Source organism: Chondrus crispus, genomic scaffold (genome assembly GCF_000350225.1).
Source record: "Chondrus crispus Stackhouse genomic scaffold, scaffold_146, whole genome shotgun sequence".
Lineage (NCBI taxonomy): Eukaryota > Rhodophyta > Florideophyceae > Gigartinales > Gigartinaceae > Chondrus > Chondrus crispus.
This window is the reverse complement of record NW_005179014.1, coordinates 10046-22743: the sequence shown is the minus strand read 5'-3', so window position 1 is coordinate 22743 and position 12698 is coordinate 10046. Positions and strand designations below refer to the sequence as shown.

The 12698-nt window shown below is 54.3% G+C and overlaps 1 protein-coding gene across 1 annotated transcript; it reads left to right on the top strand.

Annotated features, from left to right (window-relative positions):
- Nucleotides 1–2958: 2958 nt before the first annotated feature.
- Nucleotides 2959–7433, top strand: CHC_T00008751001 (ATP dependant DNA helicase PIF1). The gene is made up of 7 exons (XM_005713706.1): nucleotides 2959–3815; nucleotides 3936–4041; nucleotides 4098–4427; nucleotides 4623–4749; nucleotides 4792–5322; nucleotides 5371–5826; nucleotides 6022–7433. Exons 1-7 carry the CDS (start codon nucleotides 2959–2961, stop codon nucleotides 7431–7433), a joined length of 3819 nt encoding a protein of 1272 aa, XP_005713763.1.
- The last annotated feature ends 5265 nt before the right edge of the window (nucleotides 7434–12698 follow it).

The window sequence follows — 12698 nt, the reverse complement described above, 5'->3', positions numbered from 1 at the left end:
GCTGCCCCAGGGACGACCCCGCCCCGGCGCATGTCGCTCTCGGCACGCGAAGAATAGAACCGGGCCGGCGCCCCCACAGCGAAGGGAGCTCATTCAATGCCTCCCCGCGGTCGGGGCGTGACCACGATCTCAGCCCGGGCCATACCTTCGAAGGGACGAAGGGAGACGCATTCGACAATGCCGTGCCCCATGGACCTCTCAGGATGTGGTGGCGCCAACGCCCATTCCCGGCTCGTGCCCTAGCCGAGAAGGGTGCACGAGCCGGTCGGCGACCCGGAACGCGAGCGTTCCCGGAGACATAGTACCGTAAGATGAATGTCTCACGGCCGGGGGAGGACGAGACGCATTTCGACAGAAGGGGACGAGCATGCACACCCCCGCCTCCACGCGCCAGAAGGCATGAGAGGTAGACAACGGGGACGCGTCTCCGTTCGCGACGCGCTGCAGGGAAGACTTGGCACCCCGGAGAACCGGCGGCGTCGCGTTCAAGAGCGAAACAGAAGAAGGGGGAAGGGGTCAACACGTGTACGCGTGTGCCCCTGGGATGAAGCGCAACACGCGAAATATACCGAGGCCGCACCGCAGCTTGTGTTGAAAATTTCGCAAGAAAACATTTTCGCGGGAAACATTTTTGGGCAATTTTTTTTGGCAATTTAATCGAGAGCATAGGGCAGTCGCTGGAGCGTGCGCGGACAAAAACGCCTCTGTGTCCGTCCGTCCGCGTCACGTGCGGTAACTACAGTACGACGCGTGCGGCGCGCGTCTGTGAAACCATCATGTCTCTAAACTGCGCAAGTACGGTTTGGATTTTGTAACGAGATGCATCCGCCCGCGCTGCCCCACTGCGCGCTCGTGCCGCTGCGCTCCTACATCACGCGCGGCCCCTCTTCGAGCGTCCTCAGCTCGCTCTGCGTGCCGCCGACTACGCGTGGGCTATTCGATTACTTCCCGTCCCCCCCCCGAAACTATTTTCGCGAAGCGCAACGAGCTGTTTGGCATCGACGCCGATACCTACCTCGCTGACCCATCAGACGGACCACGCAACCGAACACCGAGGAGGACATCCTCCTCGAGGACGTCATCAGATGCAGCGACGCTCCGACGCACCCAACGTCGCACAATTGCGCGCCTTTGGCCCCTACACGACGCGCTGCCACACCACAAACGCGCAATTCCCCTGATCGACACCGTTGACCGTCAACCGCCGGAGGGCGACTGCGTCGTCACCACAATCCCCTACGTCTCGCCCAATCTCCCGTCACCGTGCTGGCGGCGGCCCAGAGCCGATCCGCTGCAAACAAGAGAGAGGAGAGGTCACTGGAAAGGACAGTGATTGCCGCACGGGTGGTTTGGGGAAACGAAACGCCGACGAGACGAACGTTGTCGAAGACCGCGACGCGTGACGCAGCGTCGAACCCCCTTAGTAGCGGAACCCGTGACAAGACGGAGAAGGGCCAGAAAACTGAACCGTCGAGACCGTACATAATACTGTGCGAGGATTCGGGAATCGCGCCGACGGTAAAACGGCTATCGTGGAGAAGGGAGCTCCGTCCGACGCGTAATCCACCTGCGAAAACAAAACGAGCGGGTCGCCATCGCCGCGGATGGGGGAAGAGTGTATGGCAATACGAGGATGCTGGGACTGTCATAAAATAACGCACGGACGAGGCCACGGGCATTGCCAGGAATGCGGTGGGAAAACGTGCGGTATCCGGGGCACCCCGACAATCGCGTACGAGTTCGGGACGAGTACATGGAACGGATCGGTGACGCCTTCTCGCAACGGAAAGCGGGACGCACGACTGCACGGGCACGGCTGTTGAATCGGCAAGGCAGGGGGGAGTGAACAAAGAAGGACATAACTGGTCAGGCAACGGAGCCCCTTCTCACGCCACCCTGGACGAAGATAGAAAGCGAGGATCAGAGGGGAAGGAGACGGAAGGATTACGAGAAGTCTTCACGGACTAGAGACAGGACGGAGGCGCGGACGGAAGCACCAAGACAGTCCCTCTCAATGTGGCTCGATGGTAACGAGAGGAGCTGGGGTGGACGTTGGCGAAATGGATTGGCTACGGTGTCAAGGAAAACAGGGGAAGCACGTCGGGAAGGAAAATCACCAGAGTAAGGGAGGAGAGATCAGCACGCACGCGAAGGAGCACGGGGCGAGACGCCGAGAATACCCCCCCAGAGAGCGGAGTCGTGGTAAGGAGCGGACGGGACCGTATGGAGGACGCGGTTAGACATGGCTCACGCTCCACAAGCACCCGTGGACGCGGACGTCCCCGCTTAAGGGGGGGGCCGTGTAGTATAACCCCCCCTGGGGCTTTATTTTAGATTAGATCAACTCAGAATCGGATCGGTTACTGTAGGGCTCGATGCTCTACAGTACCACCACGTGTACCCCCAAGTACAGGGGGGCACGTGTACACGTGTACGCGCGAAACGAAGAGCGCGCACACACGTGTACTGTCAGCCCCGATGGCTGACAGTATTACAGTGTCGACCGACCGCTACAGTACGTCGCTACAGTACATCGGTACTGTACTATTATGATAGGTTATTATGTACATTAAATATGGAGCGGACCGGCGGCGGTGGAGGAGGACAAGGACGGACTTGTCACCCACCGACCGTCAAGGTCCGCCTTCCCGCTTATTCTAAGGTAGCGTTCGCTAACTACCTTAGAGCGGCACCGAGCGCGGGTTGAGGACGCACGCGGTACGCCCACGAGCCGGCTCCGCCTCCGTCCGTCGGTACTGGATCGTTACCCAGTACCGCGCCGGGGCGTCGAGGCGTCGAACCGCTCGCGCGTACCGGCGTCCTCCCCGTTCCCGCTCTACCACGCTACCCGGGCCCGCCGCCCGGTGCCGTTAGCTGGTGTCCCGCTTCACCCACGTCTTCCCGATCGGACGGGGTCTCGGTCGAACTGTGCATACACCCCTATCGCTGGGGGTGTTTATGCTACAGGATGCACAAGGCACACCGACTCGGAATGAGCGGCAAGGGTCCGACCGCCAGGCTCGAAGTGCTTCTCGACAGCTCTTCCCTCCACTTCCCGACTCCTCGCCTTCGTACCGCGATTTCGGCATGATCTGTACTGATTGTTCGCACTTCAAAGCTCTGCATTTCGTCCAAGAACGCATCGTGAGAAGTTCTGCGGCAAGGCCGATGTTTTCCACATGCTGCGGGAAGGTAAAGCTGTCATTGCCCCTTCTTCTCGACCCTCTAGCTCTTCTGCGCTCTCTTCTCATCGATGATACTCCAAGGTCCCGCCGATTCCGTAAGAACATTCGAGCATACAATGCAGCGCTGTCTATGGCATCCGTGGTAGCCATATGGGTGAACAGAGGGCCCGGCCCTTCCAATTTTAACCCCACAATGACGACGCAGGGCGAGATGTACCATTACATGGGTCCCATGATGCCATCCGAGGGGCGGGCGCCTTCCTACGCTTCCGTTTACATTCACGACACTGACTACGCCACCCAGACGCGTACAAGGCTTGAAAACTCTAGACGACTGGAAGAGGCATTGATGACGCAACTAACGCACATGCTGCACGAATGCAACCTCTACGTGCAAACATTTCTGTGTATGCGAGAATGGGCTCAATCTCCTCACAACAAAACTCCAGCCTCGTACCAGATGGTCATCCATGCCGACCGAAGGCCAAGTCATGAGCACGTGCGCCGGTACAATGGTCCCGAAGCTTCTGAAGTGGCTGCATTGATCCCTGGAAATGAAGACGGAGAGATTGGGCGAAGAGATATCGTCGTTCGCAGGCGAGGGGCTCTGAACAGTAACGGGAACGAAGTGTTGGATCCGATTTCAGTCAGTCATCGTGCATACGATCCATTGAGTTACGTGCTTTTGTTCCCGAACGGTAGAGATGGATGGTATCCAGAGCTTTGATTCTCCAGTGAGGACGACGGCAGACGTACCAAGATTACTCCGATGATGTTCTACGGATGGCATTTGTTCGAAAGGGGAGGCGAGGTCAGCACGATCTTACACGCAGCTCGACTCTTTCAGCAATATTTAGTTGACAAGTTCTGCAAAGTGGAGGCAGAAAGGCTTTTTATCTCCGCCACAACCAGACACAGCTTCGAGCGGCGGACTACACCTCACTGCGCGACAGCCTAGGAGACTCCGGTCGTGCTGAAGATGAAGCCGACGCTGTACGGGCAGGACGACTATTCATTCTCCCTTCTACGCACATCGGATGTGACCGCTACATGAGGCAGCAGATGCACGACATGATTGCTATATCTAACCAAATTGGCCACCCGGACATCTTCCTCACCATGACATGCAATCCTAGCTGGCCGAAGATCACAAGAGCCCTGCTGCCCAATCAAACTCCTCAGGACACACCCGATCTGTGCGCACGTGTGTTTCGTCTCAAAATGAAGGATCTCATGTCCTTGGTCATCAAGTAGGAAGTGTTCGGAACCGTCGTTGCCCATGTACGAGTCCTCGAATTTCAGAAACGAGGTATTCCCCACGCTCACGTGGTATTTTTCCTAGAGGAGGTCTCCAAGAATGATCTGCGTAATCCCGAAAACGTCGACCACATTATCTCTTCCGAGAACCCGTCTGCCCAAGATCCAGAACTCCAAGAGGTCGTGCTTAAGCATATGATTCACAATCCATGTGGAGAAAACAATCCAACAGCCGTGTGCATGGGCGAGCAGTACTGCAGGAAAAGGTTTCCGAACCCGTTCAAACACGAAACCAGCCAGTCCGAAAGTGAGTACTTCACCACGTACCGCAGAAGGTCCCCCTTGGCAGGTGGCGTCTCCATCGAGCGTCACTCCCGTAATGGCCGACGACAGAAATCCGTCGTGGTCGACAACTCCTGGGTCGTGCCCCACAGTCCTCTGCTTCTAAGATCTTTCGCTTGCCATTTGAATGTGGAACTCTGCGTGTCACGCGTTGGCGGAATCAAGTACCTCTTCAAGTATGTGTGCAAGGGACGAGACCCAGTGACCATGGAAATCACTGCCAAAAAGGAGTGCTACGACGAGATCTCCAACTTCCAAGATGCCAGATACGTGTCTGCATCGGAGGCCGCATGGAGGTTATTCTCCTTTGATATTGTGGATCGCAATCCTCCAGTGGTCAGACTTTCAGTGCATCTGCCCAACCACCATACGTTTTACTTTGAGGAAGGACGAGAGCAGGAGGCGGCGCTTCGACCGGCATCAGGTACGAAGCTGACCCAGTGGTTTAAAGCCAACGAAAAGTACCCAAGCGCGAGGCATATTCGGTACCACAAGTTTCCAAAGTACTTTACGTGGAAGACAAGCAGCAAGTCATGGAGTCCAAGAGCATCCCTGCGAAGACGGAACGCCAGCAGCGAAGAGGAAGCCTACGATTACAGTGGCACAGGCGCCAACGTAGTCGGTCGAATCTATACTGTCAGTCCGAGGGAGGGTGAGCGCTACTTTCTTCGCCTCCTCCTCACACAAGTGCCGGTGGCAACATCATTCGAGAACTTGCGAAACATCGACGGCGAGCAGTGCACCAGCTTCCGACAAGCTTGCTTACGACTTGGTTTGCTGGCCAACGATGCCAAGTGGAAGCACGCCATCCGAGATTCATTCCGGTCAAGCTTCGTTCCCCTTTCTCATCTGTTCGCTACGATTTTGGCACATTGCCAACCTTCGGATCCTCTCTTGCTGTGGAACGACCACCTGCACATGTTTCTCACCGATATTCGCAATCGCGCACGCAGACAACCCATTCGAAGACAGAAGCTTCGCGATGATAACCACGCCACATCTTACGTGCTTGGGGAGGTACAAGAGGCCCTGCAGACGGTGCGTTCCAACTGGACGCTCGCACACTCCGGACTCCCACTCCCCGATGACAGCCTGCCCGCTTTGGAACAGCCAAACGAGATCCAGACACCCGAAGCACAAGCGCAGCAGTGCGAAGAGCGACTACAGGCATCGTTGCCGCTGTTAAACACAAATCTGCGACATGCCTTTGACGAAATAGTAGGCTCCATGCTTCCAGGCGTATCCGTCTCGGCATTGCTTCAAAGATCCTCAAGCGCCGTTGCGGGACCTTCTATGCCAACACAAAGTCGTCGTCTCTTCTTCCTCGATGCTTCTGGCGGAACAGGCAAAACATTCGTGCTCAGCACCATTCAAGACTTCCTTCGTTCGCGCCGCAAGAAAGTCATCGCCGTCGCTACATCTGCTGTTGCTGCAGTGTTGCTCGACGGTGGACGCACCGCTCATTCCGTGTTCAAGATTCTCATTCCTGTATCTGCCGAAAGCACTTGCAACTTCTCCACAAACTCTGATACCGGTCGTACATTGCAACAAGTCGATCTTATCATATGTGACGAGATCGTCATGTGCCTTCGAAACTGCATTGAGACTATCGATCGCTCCCTTCGCGACTTGATGCAAACCGACCGGCCCTTCGGAGGAAAGTTCCTTGTGCTCGCTGGAGACTTTAGACAAATCCTTCCCGTCGTTTCGGACGGGTCCAGAGGTCAAATCGTGAGCGCGTGCGTCAAATCTTCCCCGCTGTATCGAGAGTGCCGATTCCTGTGCCTTACCGAGAACATGCGCCTCGCTGCACTCCAAGCGGACCCTGCAGCAGATGTGGAGGCTCTCAACTTCCCACAGTTCCTCCTCAGCGTCGGGGAAGGCAGACTTCAATGCGAGCAGCGCCCGGAATGGATCTCACTACCACAGCCCGTAGCGTTCGAGCACGCCATCCGCAATTTATGCCTCAAGGTCTCCCACGGCATTCGAGACAATCACGCCGACCCTACATGGCTCACCAATCGCGTTATACTCACCACAAACAACAGACCGCTCGAGCAGGTCAACGAAGTCATCAGCAACATGATTCCGGGACCGTATCGAACATATTTAAGCCCAGACAAGGTCGAGAGCGAAGACACCAACGCACTGATCTATCCCACGGAAATGCTCAACACCTTGACGGCCGGGTCTGCTCTACCAGACCACAAGCTCACGCTCAAGAAAAGTGTCATCGTCATGCTTCTGCGCAATCTCGATCCCACTTCCGGTCCCGTCAACGGCGCCCGATATATCATCGAGAAAATGACCAACAACTTACTCTTTCTACGCGTTACCTCGGGGTCACATGAAGACAACAGACTCTGCCTTCCACGAATGCCTTGCGGACCAGGCGATGACAACTTGCCCATCCCTGGCTTTATTCGAACGCAGTTCCCCATTCGCACGTGCTTCGCCCTTACAACGAACAAAGCCCAAGGCCAGTCCTTCGGTGGCCGCATTGGTCTCGACCTACGAGATCATTGCTTCTCGCACGGTCAACTCTACGTCGCATTATCGAGGACTACTCACCCAAGCAACGTCACTATCCTCACTCGAGAGTCCGATGCAACAACGCGAAACGTAGTGTACCCCGAGGTCCGGCAGTAGTCATCAAAAAAGTAAACGCCATTCTCTTTACATCTTCCCCTTCCCACCCTTCCGAATTATTGCTCCTCCACGTGGACTTGGCTCGCCGCGCGAAGCGCGCAGGGAGCCCACTTTCCCCCCTTACTAAAATCGGTGTCTGTGTGTCTGTGTGTCTATGCGTCTGTCGGTTCCCGCGTTGCCGGCCACGGGCGGGGCCTGGCCGCAGGCCAGGCCGCCACGTGAACACGTGTGTACAAGGGGCGGCCACGGGCGGCCTCGGCCGCATGCCAGGCCGCCACGGGGACGCGTGGCTGTCACGGGCTGTCACGATACGCCTAATGTTTTGCATAAAATTCCCAAATGTGACGTTCCGCGGGAAGACCACATTTTAAGCAGAAATTCCGCGGGCCATTTAAAAAAAATCGGCATTATATCAGATATGGCATCGGCAGCAGCGGAGCGGAAATGGAGCGTCACTGGTGGGGGGGCGATGCGTGTTGGGGGCCGGCGCCACGCAGCCCATGGCGAGGACAAGGCGTGCGGGGGTGCGGTGGCGGCGCCGTCTAGAGCGACGCGCCTGCCGGGGATTGGGGAGCGGCGGTGGGGAGGAGGGCCGCGCGGACGGCGCGCGGTTGGCGAAGGAGCGTAGCGTAATGCGGTACAGGCGAGGGAGTGGTAGGAAAGAGCGATCGACAAGGCTGACCACGTCGAAGCAATTTTCAATCTCGGGGTCCTACTGTGTTATGGCGCCGGAGGAGTGGAGGACAATAGGATACGAGGGAAGGAGTTGTGGGAGGGAGCGGTTGACAAAGAGCACGGCGGTGCGATGGTCAGTCTCGCGGCTCTACTGTACAACAGCGGAGAAGGAGTGTAGCATAGCGCGATTCGAGCGAGGGAGTCGTGGGACGTCTATTCTGCAGCGATGGCAGCACATCCAGCTCCTCGAGCGCGCTCCTGCTCTCCATCCCGGCACTGCCGCTACCGCCGCTCATCGTCGCGCTAGCGTGCTGTCGCTGGGGTGAGGGGGGGCGGGACGCACGGCGCGCCGAGGTTAGGGCGCGCGTAACGGAGGCGGCGGCGCACATTTAGACTCGCACGCTTTGGGCGTGCGGAACGGGCGGTGGGGATGCTCTCGTGAGCACGGGCGGGAAGCACGGCGGCGAAACGCAGGGCAGAAAGGTGCTTGCCCCGCAGGTTGCACTTGCTACATGCAGCTCAGGAGATGCACGGCCCCTCGCGTCCGCCCTCCATTTCCCCGCTGCTGCCGCCGCCGCTCATCTTCGCGCCTTTGCGGTGCTAGGGGGCGGCGAGGGGGAATGCTTGCCGGCGGATCGAGGGGCGACCCCTTCCTTTATGCACACCACCCGCGATATACGAAGTGTGCGGCGGGGACGGGCGAATCCCCGCCGCGCGCGTGTGCGCGTGAGATATCGATTGCGTCGAATGTGTCGGGAGACCACCCGAAAGGGGCGGTCCGGAGGAGATTTTGGTGAAGGGTAAAAGGGTGGTAAATAAAGTTACCTTAAAGGGAGGGGGAGGAGCGGCAGGCTATTGCCTCAGAACCGCTACAGAGGGTGAGCACGGTCAGGGGACGGGGTTGTCGGGTTGATGGTTCAGGTGATCGAATGTGCTGAGGTCGAAGACGAGTAGCGTCTTCGACCTGGCTTTATAGTCCTATTGACTCTACAACAAAAGTAGGCGCACTACCATAAAAGGGAGGTTGCGCCATCCACGATATGTCTAAACGGTTACACCCTAAAACATGTAGAATTGTAAGTGGCACGTCCTTAAGGGACTCTATCATTGATAGCTAATTGTAGCCTACAAATCCCTGAATTGATATTGATAACATAGAAGTGTGATATCTACTGTAGTCTAGTCAATAAGTCTAACACTCCCCAAACCTTTTCGTGACATATGTCATGTGTTCACGAATTGTGATTGATCCACTGTTCGATAGGATGTGTAAGAATTGACCGTTGTATCATTTCGATCAGTATATCACTTTTCTTGACCTTGGTCAAAGAATCTGCGGGGTTGTGTTCGGAGCGAATGAAGCCTATGGCGTGCAGTTCGTGTCTCTGGTATGCATCCTTGACAACTTTAACATCGATCATTAGTCGCCTTTCGGATGTTATCTTTGCTTTAGTGATAACATCAAACAGGCATAGACTATCCGTAAGCATATCGATCGGAATGTCGAGCGATGTCATGGTGTGAAGATCGTTTTTCATTGCGAAGGCCATATCGAAAGCGTCAGCAAAGGCCATTGTTTCGCTTCCTAGGACAGATCTGGAAACGCGTTTGGATTTGTGCGACGACCAGAACAATGGTTGGCAATTATCATTTGCATCAGCAAGGAAAATGATATATCCTAACTGAGAAGATCCGTCAAGGTTGTTTCCGTATGATGCATCGGAATAGACTTGTAACCGAAGACTTTTGTGGTCCAATTTAGGAAATTTGAGGACCTGATCTGTACTGGCAAGGAGATGTTTTACCACAGAATTAAGTCCCTTACAGTACTTCGTGGGGTCCGAGTTGACGATTTTTTCAGTAACCTGAGCTGCCTGTGCAATAGAGCATGTAGTATCCGGACGGGACTGAGTGGCCCAAGAGAGTTGGGCACGAAGTGAGCGAAAGTCTTGAGAGAAGCTTCCTTACTGATATTCTTAATCTTGGAGATATAGTGCTTCTGATGTACTTAGAATCCGCTAGGTGTGGATTCAATCTTAATGCCTGCAAATTGGACCTTGTCGTAGTCCCTCGGCCAACATTTGAATTTCCTTTCGACACACTTGGCCTGTTGACAAAACTCTTCAGTGCCGGCTTGTAGACAGTCATCATCATAAGTAGCACATAGCCCAGTCAGCCTCTCCAATTCGTTTGAAGAAGAAGGCGGCATCGGTTACACTGGCCTTCATCCCAAGTTCCTTCTCTAGATGATGCTTTAACGTTCTACCCCAGTAGTCACCACTATCGGCTAGTCCATACAACGGCTTGAGTAGTTTCAAGAGTTGATTAGAATCCAAGTCGAACTCAGATGATGGTTTAACATAGACATCACGGGAGAGCCCTTCCGTACTCTGCAAATATGCCTGTGTGACATCTGTTGAGAAGAGTCTAAAGTCAAAAAGAGCAGCAAGACCGACAAGTAGTTTTACGCTGAACTGTCGTGCCGTTGAGGTGTCGTGAACGAATGACCGTTTCATCTTGTCCTTGTGGCCTTGTACAACCTATCGGGCTTTCCATACTTCCTTGTTTGTTCCAGAGTCTTTTATGGCGAGGACGAATCGTCCATTTAAGATGTTTGCGTTGTCTGGAACTTCATCGCGAAGCACTACCTTCCAAGTACCTCTTTCGATCAGTCCTTCTATTTCCTCTCGTTTAGCATTATCAAATTGTTGTGCACGAGGATCATTGGGATGTATAACTTCAGTAAGAAGGACGTTATTGGGTGGATTTGAGGCTTTGCCACTACGGAATGGAGCAGTTTGCTGGTGGAGAATAGATTCGGGGGAAGCGTAGTATGGCTTGATTTGATAAGCGTTGAACGTTTGTCGATAAGTTCCTTCGCTGTTCTGAACAGTTATCATTCGTCCGTGAACATTGCAAACAAGGAATGGACCAATCCATTGCTTCTCTTGCTCAGAGAAGACTAGAATCTCGTCTCCAAGATTATACACACGATCGGAGGCTGGAGGGATGTTCCGATTCAGAGCAGCAAGTACACGTCGTTCTGCGATGATTGCGTTCATTTCCATCTGCGCTGTTGAAAGAATTTGCATTCTTTCACGCTGCGAAGGTATTTCCGTACTTATGATTGGGAAGCGCGGAACAATTCCGAAGACTAATAGAGAAGGGACTAGACCGTTCTCTCCGATTGTGTCGTTCATTGCCTTGACTGCAATTTTCAGAAGAATGAGCGGAGAGGCGTCCGGGAAGTCCGCTCGTACTTTTCTATAAATCCTTCGCAGTGGTCCGTGAAGACGTTCTCCAATACCTAACGACGAGTGGGCTTTTACACCAGATATGCGAAGTTGAATTCCAGCTTGTGCAGTTATCTCGCGCCATCGATCAGATGTGAATGCGGATCCTTGGTCAACGCGAAGTCTATTTGGAAGGCCAGTATACAAGGTACACCACGCTTCGACGAAGGCTAGCCAAATACCTTCAACGCTTTGGCCATAAGTGGCGCCATGAGCGTCTAGAAAGATGGCTGACGAGAATCTAGTGGCTGTGTCGATGACGTGAAGTACTGCTTTTCCATCTAGAAACATCAGGTCAATGGACAATTCGTCACCGAACTTTAAGTCCTGTTCATTGGGTAGCGATACTTTAAAACGCACAGGAGTGGGGCCAAGGCGTTGACAGGTGTCACAAGAAGCTTGCAGAGACTCGAGAAACTGCTTTGTGGCCTCATCAGCTTCAAAAGGGCGGGCCAAGCGAAGCAGATTCATGAGTTTCTCTGATGTGGGATGGGAAAAACCGCGATGAAGCTTGATCAGTTCGGCTTTGGTGAAGTGCGTTTTGGAGGAGTGATCCCACTCCAGATAGATGTGACCCAGCTTGCGCCGAAGCGGTATGTCAAGACCAAGCTTAGGCGATCGGAGCACGTTGTTGACGCTATCAATGAACATATGGTACTTGTCCAAGAGGTCAAGTCCAATAAGAAAGGGGACATTGGCCTTGACAATGTCAACGTGTTCGCGAATTAAGTAACCATCAGCAATGGGAATGGATATGTTCATGGTTCCAAGTGAAGCTTGGGAGTCATTACCGAACCTGAAGTGTATCGGGCTCGGCCTGGGCTTGAATTTGGTGCCAGTGAATCGACAGTAGGCTTTGGCTTGAGCGAGGCCAACGACAGTTCGCTGGGCACCAGTGTCAAGACAAGCTCCATCCCACTTGGGTGCGTGGTTGGTCGTCCTAGCTCGTGCAGGACTATGGTTCCGGATGGTGTTGTAGATTTTGAATTTACACCGCTTCTTTCCGCAGACAGTCTCAAAGGAATTTGTTTTACTTTGTGGGTGTTGACTGCTGCTACTTAAAAATCCATTGGATCCAGGCTATCTACAGTGTCCCACAGTACTTCTTCCTCTTTGATTGGCGTGTGAGCGACTTGATGATGAGTAACAGCCTGATCGGCGAAGTCATCATCATCGTTGAGGGTGACATTGGTGAGAATGACTTCACCGGGGTCATGTTGTGCCTGGTCGTCCGTGAAGGCAGTGAAGTCGATCTCATACGCACCTAAGGCATGCTCTGCTTGCTCGCAGAGCTCGT